This window comes from Alligator sinensis, unplaced genomic scaffold (genome assembly GCF_000455745.1).
Source record: "Alligator sinensis unplaced genomic scaffold, ASM45574v1 scaffold161_1, whole genome shotgun sequence".
NCBI lineage: Eukaryota > Metazoa > Chordata > Crocodylia > Alligatoridae > Alligator > Alligator sinensis.
In genome coordinates, this window is record NW_005841974.1 from 815977 (window position 1) to 831045 (window position 15069).

Genomic DNA, 15069 nt, shown 5'->3' on the forward strand with positions numbered 1-15069 from the left:
TCTCTCTCGCTCTGTCTCTCTCTCACACACATTCTTTGAATATCTCTGTTAAATTCCCATTTCATCAAAATACTTTTATGATTTCTATCAAATCTGCGGTGGCCCAAATCTTTGACTCTGTGGCTTATTACATTCCCCTTCTTTCCACAGCTATCAGTCTAGAAAGCAGATTCACTTTTTTCTTCCTCTCCACAGCAGTTCTCTGCTCATTCCACAGACATGAAATGCTTTCTTGCTCCCCATTCTTCAGGTCACATCATGATGACAGTCCTTAATAAGGACTTACCCCTACCATGAGTCTCATTGAAATATGTCAGCAACAACTCCATTTGTCACACCACAAACAGTTTGCACATGTGATCTCCATGGTGTAAATAAATGGATCGTACGGCACTTAATTTGCTATGTGTAAACCTATTCACTTGCATTCTGCCCACAGATCCACTTCCCTTGGAACTTTTTATAACACTCCATATTTGGCTACCATTTTTTTAAATTGGCCATCTCAGAAATGTTTCCTTCTCTCAAGTCCGACCCCCTGCTAAGTGAGGGAATCACTCCCTCAAATTGCTCTTTCCTAAGGTCCAGGACAAGTGGGACCCAGCTTTGTGCCGCCACTTACAGGTTTAGAGATACTAACTAATGGCTTAGAAATGGAAGTTTGGTATCACTAGAAAGGGAAGTTTTTTTCTAGTTTCCCAGTAGAACATAAAGCAATAGAAGATCTTGAATTATCAGCTTGTTAAAGCATCTATTCTTTTTTATCTATTTAAGGTTATTTCTAGAGCATGGCTCCTTCTACATCCTGTAGAATAGATAACTCAACATACTAGTTTTACAAGAAAAGTGATGCAAGTTAGAAACCCTGTCACGAGAGTACTGCATCCAGTTCTGGGCGCCGCACTTCAGGAGGGATGTGGACAGCATTGAGAGAGTTCAGAGGAGGGCCACCTGCATGATCAGGGGGCAGCAGGGCAGGCCCTACGAGGAGAGGCTAAGGGACCTAAACCTATTCAGCCTCCACAAGAGAAGGCTGAGGGGGGATCTAGTGGCCTGTTACAAACTAGTCAGAGGGGACCAGCAGGCATTGGAGGAGTCCCTGTTCCCCCGAGCACTACCAGGAGTGACTAGATATAACAGTCACAAGCTGGCAGAGGGCAGATTCAGACTAGACATCAGGAGGCGCTACTTCACAGTCAGGGCGGCTAGGATCTGGAACCAACTTCCAAGCGAAGTGGTGCTGGCTCCTATCCTGGGGGTCTTTAAGAGGAGGTAAGACGAACACCTCGCTGGGGTCGTTTGACCCCAGTACTTTTTCCTGCCATAGCAGGAGTTCGGACTTGGTGATCTGCCCTTCCAACCCTACCAACTATGAAACTATGAAGACCATTGGCAGGGGACCTAAAGAGCCCCAAATTTCTCCCCACTGTGGTTCCGCTCACTCCAAGGAACAGATTAACGTTGCCCCAAGATAACTCCCTATCCCAGCACCTCAGTTTCTCAGTCATTAAACTATATGCTGCAGCTGCAGCAAGAGATCTCTGCTGGCCCCAAGTGGCCTACACTTTTGGGTTATGAAAAAAGAAATGATAGCCCCCCGCTCTTTGTGGAGAGGGTTAGTCTGGAATATCACCTGCCCAGATGTCATTCTTTGCCTGTCACTCTTTGAACAGGCCGACCTGTAACAGGCCAAACAACAAAATAATTGGTGACATGTCATAGGGGGAACCCCCCCAGATTTTTGTACCAATGGTGGGGCTCAGGGTGAGAGTCAGAACCAGGGCCCAGCAGCAATGAGGTTGGTGGCGACACGGAGTTGTGCTCCCCCCCACTATCAACACTTACACATCATCAATGAACAAAATAATGTATTATAGAAACAGAAAAAGCATAAGAAACCAGTAACCACACGTTGAGATACAGACAGAGATATAAGAATAAACGAACAAAAGAAAATATGAAAACACTGACCAGGTCTTACACTTTAAATCCATAGATGTAGTCCTTAGCCAGCTTCAAGGGTCTAAATGCAGCCTCTGGGTCTGACCCTACGTTCCACTGTCAGTTTAATTTACCCAGACGTTGTGATTGAGGGAGTCAGCCACTCCCTTGTACACGGGAAGACTGAAGACTTAGTCATGCTCTCTAGATAGGTTTAAGTACCTTTGTCAGTCTGGCTAGTAATATACATCACTCCTTTATTTCTAGGGGGACTCACACTGTGGAAGTAAGTTCCAGACCACCCCTCTCCTACATGGTGCCTATTTACCAAACTACATTCTTGCCTCCTTTTCAGACACGCAGGTTCATTAATCTGATATGCTGTCTCTTTTGTATGATAGTGTGACCAGCTGGGTGTTAGGTTTCTTTTAAAAGATGTCATTGTTTGAACAGACCCAGGCTTCTCCTGTCTCTTAGTACTTTCACCTGGAGGACAAATATATAAACCAAATCAAATGCTATTTCTCAGCCATTGGCTCTTTTAAGGGTAAACAGTTGTTGGCTGTTCATATTAAAAGACATGAACATCCTTACTTACTGTCTTACTAATATAACTTTAGCTGAAATGTAAAGATACATCCATATTGCATTTGTATCAAATAATATAACATATGCGGAGAGAAGAACAACAGAACTGAACACAGCTTTGAATTAACTACCATTTGGCTGTGTGTAGATGAAACGAGAGGTGTGTGCGCACAACACTTTAAAGCGGGCTAAATGCTTTTGCACTGCTTTAATGGTGTTGGTTTTTGCGCCTCGATGGCGTATTGTGCGTTAATTCCAGCTGTTGCAGGAAATTTGGAGGCATAATGCACCTTAAATGACTAGGGATGCAGCAAACTAAAACTCCTGCCCTTACAGCTGTGAAGCGAAGCACTGGGCTCCATGCAGCTCTGCGGCTCCACAGGAAGCCCTGCAGGCAGCCTGGCAGCAACCTGGGAAAGCAGGCTCCACCCAAGGAAAATAGTGAGCCTGATCTTCCTCCCCTCAACCCCCCACAGAGCCTGCATGAGCTGCACGGGGGCCTGGTGCTTTCCTCCATGGCTGCGGTGCCCCCGGGACTGCCTGAGCCGGGTGCCTGCGGGCAGGTGCTGCCTGGGGGGGCCACTGCTGCTGCAAAGGGAAGCACTAGCCCCCGCCCCCCCCAGCCCAGGGATGGCTTTGCCAACTGGCAACTTGCCCTCCCCTCCCTGCCAGAGAGGCAGGTAGGTAAGTGGGGTGTATGTACAACACAGCAGTTTAATCAGCCCTAAATTGAAATGGTGTTTTTTAAAGCCCACCACTTCAATTTAGGGCCCTCATGCATATTTAAACAAATGTTTATAAGCAACCACACAAGTCAGATGATTTTGGCTGGACTGTATGTGGAAACCTGAAGGATTTTTCTGGAAAGATCGTTTTTTGTGGAGGAGGACTTGGCATTCAAAGTACTGCCATTTTCAAGGAAGAACTGGATTGTGCGCCCCTTTAAAAACCTAATGCATCTACGAAAGTGGTTATTAATAAACTCCTGTTTGTTGTGGTACTTTTCTTAACTGTCTCTTAGGGGTTGTGACTAAACACGAAATGGGAAGTACCTGGGATTCATAAGAACCCTGGGCATAATTTCTTTATTAGGTTTTGATAGCTGTTGATGGTCTGAACAAAGGAGGAATCATCACTGATACATTCCTGTTAGTTTTTTATTAGAGGTTATTTAACATGTGTGAGAAAAAACAAATGCCAGAAGCAAATTGTTTCCATTATTAATGCTTCTGCCACCAACGGGAAACCTTGGAAAGTGATTGTAACAAGATCATCTCCACCAGGGCATCAAAGTGCATGACAGAAATTGGCTCCAACAGCTTGAACAGAAAAGAGCCCATAGGAAGTAAGCAGCTCCTGAACCACCAAACCATGACATATACATTTGTAACCACTGCCACAGATCATGCAAATCTCAGACTGAACTATTCAGTCACATAAGACATTGCAAACCATCTACGTCATAGGCTGCAATATCCACCATCTCCCACAAATGAAAGGATGCCAGAGATGAAGAAGTTTCTGCCACCTTATCTATCAATGACCCTGACATGTGCTGGGAGGACAATACAGCAGTATGGAGGCAATCCAGGGCGTTTATAAAAGTACTGGGGACAATTTCTTGGTGCAAGTGCTGGAGCAGCCAATTAGAGTCCATGCTCTTCTTGACCTGCTGCTCACAAACAGGGAAGAATTGGTGGGGAATGTAGTAGTGAATGGCAATTTGGGTAGCAATGACCACAAGATGATTGTATTCAGGGTCCTAAGGAAAGGAAAGATGGAGAGCAGCAGAGCAAAGTCCCTGGACTTCAGAAAAGCAGCCTTCAACTTGCTCAGGGAAATCATGGATAGGATCCCATGGGAAACCAGACTGAGGGGGAGAGGAGTCCAGGAGAGCTGGTGGTACTTCAAACATGCCTTACTTAGAGTGCAGGAACAAACCATCCCAATGTGCATGAAGACTAGCAAGTATGGCAGAAGACCAGCTTGGCTTAGCAGGGAGCTGTACAGTAAACTAAGTCACAAAAAGGGTCAAAAAGGATGCTCATAAGAAGTAGAAACTTGGACAAATATCTAGGGAGGAGTATAAGAGCATTGCTCAGGCATGCGGGGATGAAGACAGAAAGGCCAAAGCAGAATTAGAGTTCCAGCTAGCAAGGGAGGTGAAGGGTAACAAGAAGGGTTTCTACAAGTATGTTGGTAGCAAGACAAGGATCAGGGAAAGTGTGGGTCCCTTACTGAATCGGGGAGGGAACCTTGTGACAGAGGATGCAGAAAAGGCAAAGTGCTCAATACCTTTTTGCCTCAGTCTTCACAGGCCAGGTCAGCTCCCAGACTACTGCACAGTTTGGGGAGGAGGTAAGCAGCCAACAGTGGTGAAAGAACAGGTTAGCAGAGCCAAATTACCCATAAGGCAAAATAGGCACGTGACTAAGGACACCAACATACCAGGGGTGGCAGCTGCCAGGGAAATACAGAGCAGTTAGCCTCATCTCAGTCCCTGGAAATATCATGGAGCAGATCCTGAAGGAATTCATTTCTAAGCACTTGGAGGAGAAGGTGATTAGGAACAGTCAGCATGGATTCACCAGGCGCAGGTCGTGCCTGACCAACCTGTCTGCCTTCTATGATGAGGTGACTGGCTCTGTGGATGCAGGGAGACCAGTGGATATGGTATATCTTGACTTTAGCAAGGCTGTTGATACAGTCTCCCACAACATTCTCACAGGCAAGCTAAGGAAGTTGGGCTGGATGAGTGGAATGTAAGATGGATAGAAAACTGGCTGGAACTTCAGGCTCAGAGGGTAGTAATCAATGACTCGATGTCTAGTCCTGCCGGTATGAAGTGGAGAGCCCCAGGGGTTGGTCCTGGGGCTGGTTTTGTTCCATGTGTTTATCAAAGACATGGAAGATGGCATAGAGTGCACCCTCAGCAAGTTTCAGTTGACACCAAGCTGTGGGGAGCAGTAGTTATGCTGGAGGGTAGGGCTAGGATTCAGAGTGACCTAGACAAATTGGACAGTTGGGCCAAAAGGAATTTTATGAGGTTTAACCAAGACAAGTGTGAAGTCCTGCACCTAGGACAGAACAATCCCATGCACCAGTACAGGCAGGGGGCTGACTGGCTGGACAACAGCTCTGCAGAAAAGTACTTGGGACTTGGTTACAGTGGACAAGAAGCTGAATATGAGCCAGCAGTGTGTCCTTGTTGCCAAGATGGCTAACAGCATACTGGGCTGTATTCATAGGTGTGTTGCTATGGTGTGTAGGTCAACGGAAGTGATAATTCCCCTCTATTCAGCACTGGTGAGGCCACATCTGGAGTACTGTGTCTAGTTTTGGACCCCCCACTACAAAAAGGATGTGGACAAATTGGAAAGAGTCCAGCCGAAGGCAACAAAAATGGTGAGACGGTTGGGGGACATAACTTATGAGGAAAGACTGAGGGAACTGGGATTATTTAGTCTAGAGAAGCAGAGACAGAGAGGGGGTTTAATAGCAACCTTCAACTACTTGAAGAAGGAATGTTCGGTAGTGGATGGAACTAAACTGTTTTCAGTGGTGGCAGATGACAGAATAAGGAGCAATGGTCTCAAGTTGCAGCAAGAAAAGTTTAGGTTAGATATTAGGAAGAATTTTCTCACTAGGAGGGTAATAAAACACTGGAACAGGTTACCCAAAGAGGTTGTAGAATCTCCATCCTTGGAGGTTTTCAAGACCTAGCTAGACAAAGCTTTAGTTAGGATGATCTTGTTGAGGCTGGTCATGCTTTGAGCAGGAGGTTGGACTAGATGACATCCTGAGGTCCTTTCCAAACCTAACTTTTTATATTTCTATGATTCTAACTCAGTTATTGCTTCACTTTGAATCCCTACTCCCTGCATCCAAAGCTAGCGGTCACCATGAAGAAAACCTGTAACAGTCACCTAGAGATGGGAGCAGAGGAAAAGGCCTCAGAGAAAGGCTTCTAGCTGACTGGTGAGGTATCACAAGTAATGGACAGTGGCTTCTGCTTATCATAGTGAACGAAAACAGAGTCTGATGTCAGCAATTTCTTGATGCCCTGGAAGGCTTTGTTCTGCTGGCAAGTCCACTTCCACTGAGCTCCTTTATCCAGTAAGTGATGAAGGGGCTCTGCTGTGGTGGCTTTGTCTTTCAAGATGATGGGATAAAAATTGAGAAGTCCTAAGAATGCTTGAAGAAGATCCTGTCTCCATTTTGGTATAGGGGCATCATGTATTGCTTTTACCTTGTCTTCAGCTGGGTGAATGCTAGAAGCATCAATCTGATATCCCAGAAAGTTGATACTGGAAACTCCCAGTTGACATTTCTCTCTTTTTACTCTGATACCTGCTTTATCGAATCTCTGTAAAACTTATCTGAGTCTCTCAGTGAGTTTCTCTCTAGATGGCCCCATTATCAACACATCATCAAAGTATGGAACAACCCCGGGAATTCCTGCTAGCATTTTCTCCATGAACTGCTGGAAAATTCCTGTTGCCACAGAAATTCCAAACTGGAGGCGCTTGACATGGCACGCTCCCCAGTGTGTAGTTATTGTTTGGGCCTCAGCAGCCTTGCCATCCACTATCAGTTGCTGATAGGCTTGAGTGAGGTCAAGTTTGGCAAAAACTTTCCAGCCTGCAAGAAGAGACAGTAACTGGTTAATGGCAGGCACTGGGTGCGAGTCCTGCTTAAGTGCTTTATTAAGAGCGCGCTTGTAATCCCCACATACGCGAAAACTGCCATTAGGTTTTAAAACAGGAGCAATTCGTGTGGAGCAAATTGTATGTACGATTGGCTCAAGGGCCCCTTGTGTGATAAGTCGATATAATTCTGCATCAATTTTCAGCCACAGTGTGAAAGGTACATGCCGAGCGTTCATAAAGATAGGGGCTATCGCAGGATCCATTTGGAACATCACAGGTGAACCAGAGTAAGTTCCTAATTCCTCGGAGAATACTTGGGGAAACTCCCTTGCAACCCTGTCCAGACTTTCTGTACAGAGACTGTGTATGTCTTGAATACTAATTCCCAGTGGTGAAAACCAGTTTCTCCCCAGAAGACTTTTGCAGGAACCCTTAGTGACAATGAGGAGTAGATGCTGTCTAACAGATCCATACTGGACATTAGTGCTGTGCAAAACACCATTGTTTCGTTTCACCATCCGTTTCGCCATTTCAAAGGGACAATGTTTCATTTTGTTGTTTCATTTTGTTTCAAAGTACTGTCCCATTTTGTTTCGTTGAAACTGTTTTGCTGTTTCGACTCATTTCACTGTTTTGTCCATAGGCTATAATGAAGAAACATAAAAACACCTCAAATATTGTCATTTGTTGCCTGATTCAGATGCAAATTGCAGGAATGGTTGTTCCTTCTGAGGGCACGAAGCCTGCCAAGTTTCAAGGAGATAGGTGCAGAGGTTTCTCAGAAACTGAACCTCAGTCTTGAAAGCAAATTTGCTGGCAGTGGCAGCCTTCTGTCATCCAGCATGCAGATCCTGAGGCTTGCATACCCAGGTGAGCTGCAGGGCTGTGCCGGACTCCTCTGTGGGGTGCAGGATCTGTGACAGATGACAGGAGGCTGCCGCTGCTGCGTGGGACCTGCGCTGGGCACAGCCCGCATCCAGTGCCAGGCTCCATCGAGCTTAGCCTGGCAGTGGGACAGCCCCACAGAGCAGCCTGGTGGTGGGAAGCAGGGGAGAGCCAGGGCTGCACTCCGAGCGGCTTCACATCCCCATGTAGCTCATCCCGGCGGGGAGCACAGCCCTGGCTCTCCCTGCCTCCTGCCACTGGGCTGCACTCTGTGGTGCTGAAGGAGCTGATGGGAGCACAGCCCCAGCTCTGCCCGCCTCCCACCACTGGGCTGCACTCTGATCGGCTCCGCCAGCCCCACGGAGCTGAGCCCGGTGGCGGAAGGTGAAGGGCAGCCCCAGCTCTGCCTGCTTCCCACCGCCAGGCTGCGCTCTATGGGGCTGGTGGAGCCGATTGGAGAACAATGCTGGCTCTGCCTGCCTTCCGCCACCAAGCTGTGCTCCACGGGGCTGGCGGAGCTGATCAGAGTGTAGTGCTGGCTCTGCCCTCCTCCCGCTGCCAGGCTGCGCTCTATCCGCTCCACCAGCCCCATGGAGCGCAGCCCAGCAGTGGGAGGTGGGGAGATCCAGGGCTGCGCTCCCCGCGGGAGTGAGCTACCTGGGACTGTGGAGCTGCTCAGAGTGCAGCCCTGGCTCTCCCCTGCCTCCCACCACCGGGCTGCTTCAAAACTCGAAATGTTTCAAAACTTTTGAAATGTTTCGAGTGCCCTCATTTCATTTTGAAGCTGTTTCAATGCTTTTTGTTTAGTTTCGATTTCACAGTTTTGAGCTCGAAATGCATCGAAACAGCTTCGAAACGAAACACTCGGCAAAATTTCGCACAGACCTACTAGACATCTACACTGCAGATACCCAAGGTTTCCACAGTCTGTTCGTTGTAGTCACACAGGCAACACTCAGGTTTCAATAACGTGGGGAGAGGGTGCCAAAACAACTGGAAGAACGTGTTTTCACCTATGAGGGATACTCCTGAACCTGAGTCCGCTTCCATTTTGCACTTATTTCCATTTATTACTACAGTTACAATCATCTCAGAACCTTGAGTTTCAACAATAGCAGCATTTTGAATCAAATATGGTTTTTGTACCTCACGTTCTGGGGAGGACTCTAATCTGTGAGTGGCTTGGGAGTGAATACATTTGCCACAGTCTTTTTGTTTCCTGGAACTGGCCTTTGAGCAGCAAACCCCCTCTATGTGGCCCTTCTTCTTGCAGGCATGACACTCCGCATTCCTAAACCTGCACTCCCTTTGGTTGTGTTGGCCACCACAACTCAAACATGTTTGTCGATTATTTGGCTTACGTGGTGCTGTTGGTGAGGGTATAATCCGCTGAATTTGCTGGTGATGATCTGATTCTTGATCTTTTTGGAGTAAGTGGACATTGCTGGAGAATGCCTGGCGAATTTCTCTAACGTTATGGGATGCTGCTTCAGCTGCCAAGGCTTTTTCTTGTGCAGTAGCCAAGGTCAAATTTGGTTCAGAGAGCAGGTGATGTTGGATTACATCTTGAACCTCACAGATGAGGGGTTGCGAAGCAGGCCATCCAGGAGATCACCAAACTCACAAAATTGGGCAAGGCGACAGAGCTCAGCCAGATAATCTGCTATGCCTTCGTTCGCCTTTTGGTCCCGTTTAAAAAAATGAAATCTCTGCAAGGTAACAGATGGCCTTGGGCAAAAATGTGCCTTTAACAGAGCAATTAGTTCAGCAGAGACTTAGTGTTTGGTAAGGCAGGTGCTGTGAGGGAACGAACAATTGCAAATGTTTTGGCACCACAGACTGTCAGGAGGATTGCACACTTCTGTTCTGGGTTTTCCACTTTGTTTGCTTCCAGGTAATAGGATAGCCTTTCCATATGGGAGTCCCAAGGAGCCAGCTGGCTCACATCAAATTCTTCTATATGCCCCAATGTAGCCATTTTAACTAACATCAGCTGTAATAGGGAGAAAAGAAGAAGAAAAAATAAAACTTCCCTCTGATCACAAAACACGGGTTGGTCTCAGAATATCATCCCACAATCTAGGGGGGCCTTTTTAGCAAAGGATCCCATCCTCGTCGCCAGATGATACATTGTGAGTCCAGCAACAATGCTGGACACTCCTGTGTTGAACTAACAGTCATTTATTATTATAACTCTGGAATCATATCCAGGGTGGATCTAACAACTGCCTCAGTACATGTATGCAGATCTTATATTTGCTCTGCCTCTGACTTGACCTAGTCCAGTCCCATGGAGGGAAGGGAACCAAGAAAGCCTCTGACTCCTCATGGCAGAGACAATGGGGATCCCAGTGCTGCAAAACTGCCACAAAGTAACCGAACCCTGCAGTGCTGAACAGGAGGGCTTTGGCCTTCAAGGGACAGTGCAAGGAAAACACAATAAGACACAACACCTTCTTTATTCCTTCTCTTGTAATTTGCTTCTGCTTTCCATCTGACTTCTTCCTTCCTGAATCTTTCAAATGATTTCTCATTTCTTTCTCTTGTTTTTCTTCTCCCCGTTCTCTTCCCACATTGTCTTTCCTTTTCGTTCCCTTCCTCTTTCCCACCCTCTTCCACTCCTTCATGCTGTTTTTCTTTCCAGCTCTCCATGGAAGACACAACCTCCATTCTCCCCAGGCTGAAGCGGAACTCCAATGCTTATGGGATCGGGGCTTTGGCTAAATCATCTTTCTCTGGTGAGAACCTCAAACCCTGGGCTTCTCTCCCTCTGCTCCTGTCCGTTAGATCCACTGTTTTCCCTGCTGCTGTTCCTCCCCAACCCCAGGTATCTCCCCACTTCTGTCCTTATCGCCTAGATCTAGACCTCTCTGCATTACTACTAAAAGCTTTAGGCCCCTCCAGCAGCTGACACCTGCCCCAGCATCAGGGTTTTCCCATATTTTTCAGCCTCTTCTCACTGTGCCCCCAAGCTCAGACTTCTCTGATTGCTTCCCCTCAAGCCTGCCCTGGGATAAGCCATCTTTTCAGCAATAGGGTGCAGACAGAAGTGCAGCTCCCCGCTGTAACTGAGAATGCTTTGCAGGAAGCATCCTGATCCCCTGGACCAAACAGAAGTTCACTGTTGGTTCTAGAGGGGAGGGAAATCTAGTTGCTGGCGCCCAGCCTGCAGCTAGTTTCCCCTAGCAATGGTCCCTCCCCCCTGCCAGGGTGCAAAGTTTTCAGAAGGGGAAGGGGGAAAGGGAGCAGAGGGAACTCCCCAGCTGGCATTGGAGTTGGGGTTGGTGCACTGGACCCCTTCCCCCTCCCACCTCTAGGAAGGGCTGAAAAGCTCCTAGACTGAACTCCCTCTGCTCCCTTTCCCCCTCCCTTCCTGAAAACAGTGAAAGGGTAGCAGGCAGGCAGACTGAAGTTACAGAAGACACTCTGTTTTGAAATGTCATCATCTGACCTTGTCATGCAATGAGGTTTCAGATTTTCACCCCATCGGCCATTTTTGAAGCTGTCTGCTACCATGCACTTGTGTTTGTTCACAGCTATAAACCACTTTCTGTGGCCAGATGGGGCGAAAATTATCACTTCTCTCTATGCTACTAGGTCATCAGGTTTTACATTTTGACACTTAATGTACTTTTCCCTAACACTCTGTTCTGTTTTGGGCAGGCCATAGGCAAAGAAAAGAATGTATTGTCCAAGTTCCTCTGCCTCTGGATTTTTTCCTTTCTCTCCCTGTTTCCCCAGTGGTACCCCATCCAGTAAGTGATGGGGAATCTGTTTCAGAAAGGGATACAGAGAACTGGGAGAGATCTTAGAGTTGCTTAATGGGGCTTATGATTTTCTGGGGGAATCTCACAGTAAGAAAAAGAGAAATGAAACATCTGAGGCAAGGAGTCTGGAGGATGATATGGGAAGCCCTGCTTCAAAGACAAGAAACATCCATCGAGCTGTGTAATAGCCCCTCCTTGTTTTCTAATGTCTGGCCCCTTAGGGATATCTCGCAGCATGAAGGATCACGTCACGAAGCCAACAGCTATGGGGCAGGGTCGTGTGGCTCACATGATTGAGTGGCAAGGCTGGGGCAAAGGGAACAGCCAGCAACAGCAGCACACACATGAGACAGCGCGCAAAGATGCTGATGCCTATTCAGACCTGAGCGACGGCGAGAAAGAAGCCCGATTCCTTGCAGGTAGTCTAGACTTACCCCACACCAGGGGAAGGAGAATCTAAAACATTGACAATGCATGAAAGGACCAGGGTGGGAGACCTTCTGGAGAATCTGCAACGGTTGGGGGTGGAGAGGTGGCATGATAGACCTTGAGAGGAGATATCCATGATGTTGGAAGCAGCACTTTAGAGCAATGAATATTATGGAATCAGGAATAGGGGAACAACATGTCAATGAAACAGATAAGTAGGGAGGTTCAGCTATAAACCTTTATATCTGTACTGATTCTCCTTGTCTCTCTCTGGCATAGGAGTGATGGAGCAGTTTGCCATCTCTGAGGCTACTCTCATGGCCTGGTCCTCCATGGATGGTGAGGATGTGAGTGTCAACTCAAATCAAGAGAATCTGGCAAGCAACTATAGTGAGAACTACCAGGAGCTGATGGAGAACCCAGGTAAATGCCACCAGTCCTAGGATAGTCCACCTCTAACTTCCCCTGCTTGTGCTTCCAGGGTTCTCTCCAACACTCACCTTGTCAAGGTTTTGTATCCCCCTGGGTTTCAGCATCATCCATTTTGGGGTGTAGAACTAATAAAGAGGAGTATCTGCAATTTTTGGATTTGCCCATGGAGTCAGGTCCTATCAGATTGACTTCAAGCTGGGGCAGATCCAGAGGGGGTGTTATGTCACTACTGCATCCACGCTTTCAGCCAACACCGCCACAGCAGCAGCAGCTGGGGTTTTCTTTTAAGTCTCCGGGAAAAAAAAAAAAAGAATTCCCCCCTCCCTTTACCTCTGTGCTCAGCAGCACCTCCCCTCCCCTTCCCTCTCCCTGCCTCCCTATCCACCACTGCTGCTGTCTCTACCTGGGGGTAGAGGCAGGGGAAGGGAGGAGACTCCAGAGCTGCTCCCGATCCCTCCAGCCAGGCTCTACAGGGAGGCAGGTTTTGCCAGAATCACTAGCAGTGGCAAGTGGGTTCCTCCTCCCTGCCTGGTCCCCATGTTCCTTACTAGCCTGGGAGCAGGCATGTGAAAAGGGAACTCACCCACTTCTGCCACCACTACAGTCTCTGGTGGAGCCCCAGCTTCACATGCAGCCCAGCTAAAGTGAGCCAGGAACAGCTGAGGAGCCTCCCTCCCACCCATCTCCATAACTGGCGTAGCTGGGGACAGCAGGGATTAGCAGCAGCAGTAAGCAAGGGAGGGGGGGAATGGGATGGGAGGAGATACACCACAGTGCACAGAGGGGAAGGGAGGGTAGAAAAGAAGATTCTTACATGGTTGAGGGACTTAAAAAAAGACCCTGGCTGCTGCTCCAGCAGCATGGTCTGCCTTGGTGGGGGCAGGGGAGGCTGGGAGTGTAGGGGGCAGTCACTCCTGTAGTATTGGTCACTGTTCTGCACTCCCTTAACAAACTCCTAGATCCACCCATGCTTCAAGCACTTTCTCTTGGGCCTCGGAGCACATGTTGGGGGAGTGGGGTAGCCTGGAGCCTCCTGGAGTTAATCACATGTATATCCAGGTTCTGCACTTCACCCTGCTTCCAGTTTACACAAGAAAAGGAGAATATAGGAAGTGCTGACTGAGTCAGATCAACAGTCCATCTTGCCCAGAATCTTTTCTCCAATAGTGACAAGGAATAGATACTTTACAGCAGTAGTTTTCAAGCTTTTTAGACTTAAGGCACCCCTTGGAAAATGCCAGCTCTTAATTTTCGCTTGTTTTTTGACTATAGGAAAATAATAAAACAATTTTTCTGTTGCAAAGAACCACAAAAGATCAGCATGTTGTTAACACTGTAGATTCCTACTTGAAATATGTGGTTTATTTGGTGAATTATGTAAATGTGCGCACACCTAACTGTCCAAATATTGTATGGTGCCCCACAGCACCCTGTGGTGCTGCAGCACTCTAGTTAAGAAACGACTTTGCCATCCTGATCAAGTGGTCAATAGTACAGTCCTAATACTATGTTTCTTTATTTGAGTATGGAATTTCTACCCACAAAAAATCCTTTTTGATAAGATTTTTATGTTGTTAGGTCTGTACTATCTTTAACATACAGTACCACGCTCCCCTTCCCCCAAACACATCATCCTACCAAACACATCATGCCTACATAGTTTGTATCCTGATTTCTTTGATACGTCTACATAGAACAGTGTGGAAGTACTCAAGCTACCTCTAAAAAATAGCTCAGTATTGAAATTAGCATAGCCATGCTATGTGGTGCCCTGCCTGCCCCAATTATCTTTGCTTCTCAGGGAAAATCTCATTGATCCAACTGCCTTCCTCTCTGTCTTCCTATTTCTGTCTTTCTCTTCATAGATATCACTGTTCTTTTCTCATTCTCTCTCCTATTTTTCCCTTTTTCTTCTTTTCCTACTTTTGCACTGTGTCCTTTCCCAATTCACTCTCTCTCTCTTTCTCTTCCTTTTCCTTTCTGCAGAACATATGGCTCAGACACAGTACGACAGTTGGCCTCATTCCTATGTCTCACAGGGCATGTACTGCTTAGGCTCCTCTGATGCTTGGGAGACCAGTGACCAGTCCCTCATCGCTTCACCAGCTACTGGCTCTTACCTAGGCCAAAACTTTGAAGAGTCCCAGCCCAACCTGCAGGAGAGCATATTGATTCAGAGCAGCCTCATCCATCAGCATCAGATGCAGCAGCAGCAGCAGCAGCAGCAGCAGCAGCAAGCCATAGTGCAGAATGCAGGGCTAGTTGATGTGTGGCCCCCCCAGACTGCTCCAGGTGGGGGCACTGGTGCTGAATCCAGCACCTATGTGGGGGTCCACACAGAGGAGGAAGGGAACCCACTGCTGGAGAAAGCTCCCCTG

General features: G+C 47.5%; 1 protein-coding gene across 3 annotated transcripts in view; it reads left to right on the forward strand.

The window, feature by feature from the left end:
- The window catches only part of FAM131B (family with sequence similarity 131 member B), a 27148-nt gene that overhangs the window by 6487 nt on the left and 5592 nt on the right, over positions 1–15069 (forward strand). For all 3 annotated transcript variants that reach the window (XM_025200770.1, XM_025200772.1, XM_025200771.1), the window contains 4 exons: positions 10708–10801; positions 12043–12249; positions 12539–12682; positions 14678–15069. The exon at positions 14678–15069 is cut by the window's right edge. In XM_025200770.1, the coding sequence (XP_025056555.1) occupies positions 10708–10801; positions 12043–12249; positions 12539–12682; positions 14678–15069 (837 nt within the window). The remainder of the gene's footprint in view (positions 1–10707; positions 10802–12042; positions 12250–12538; positions 12683–14677) is intronic.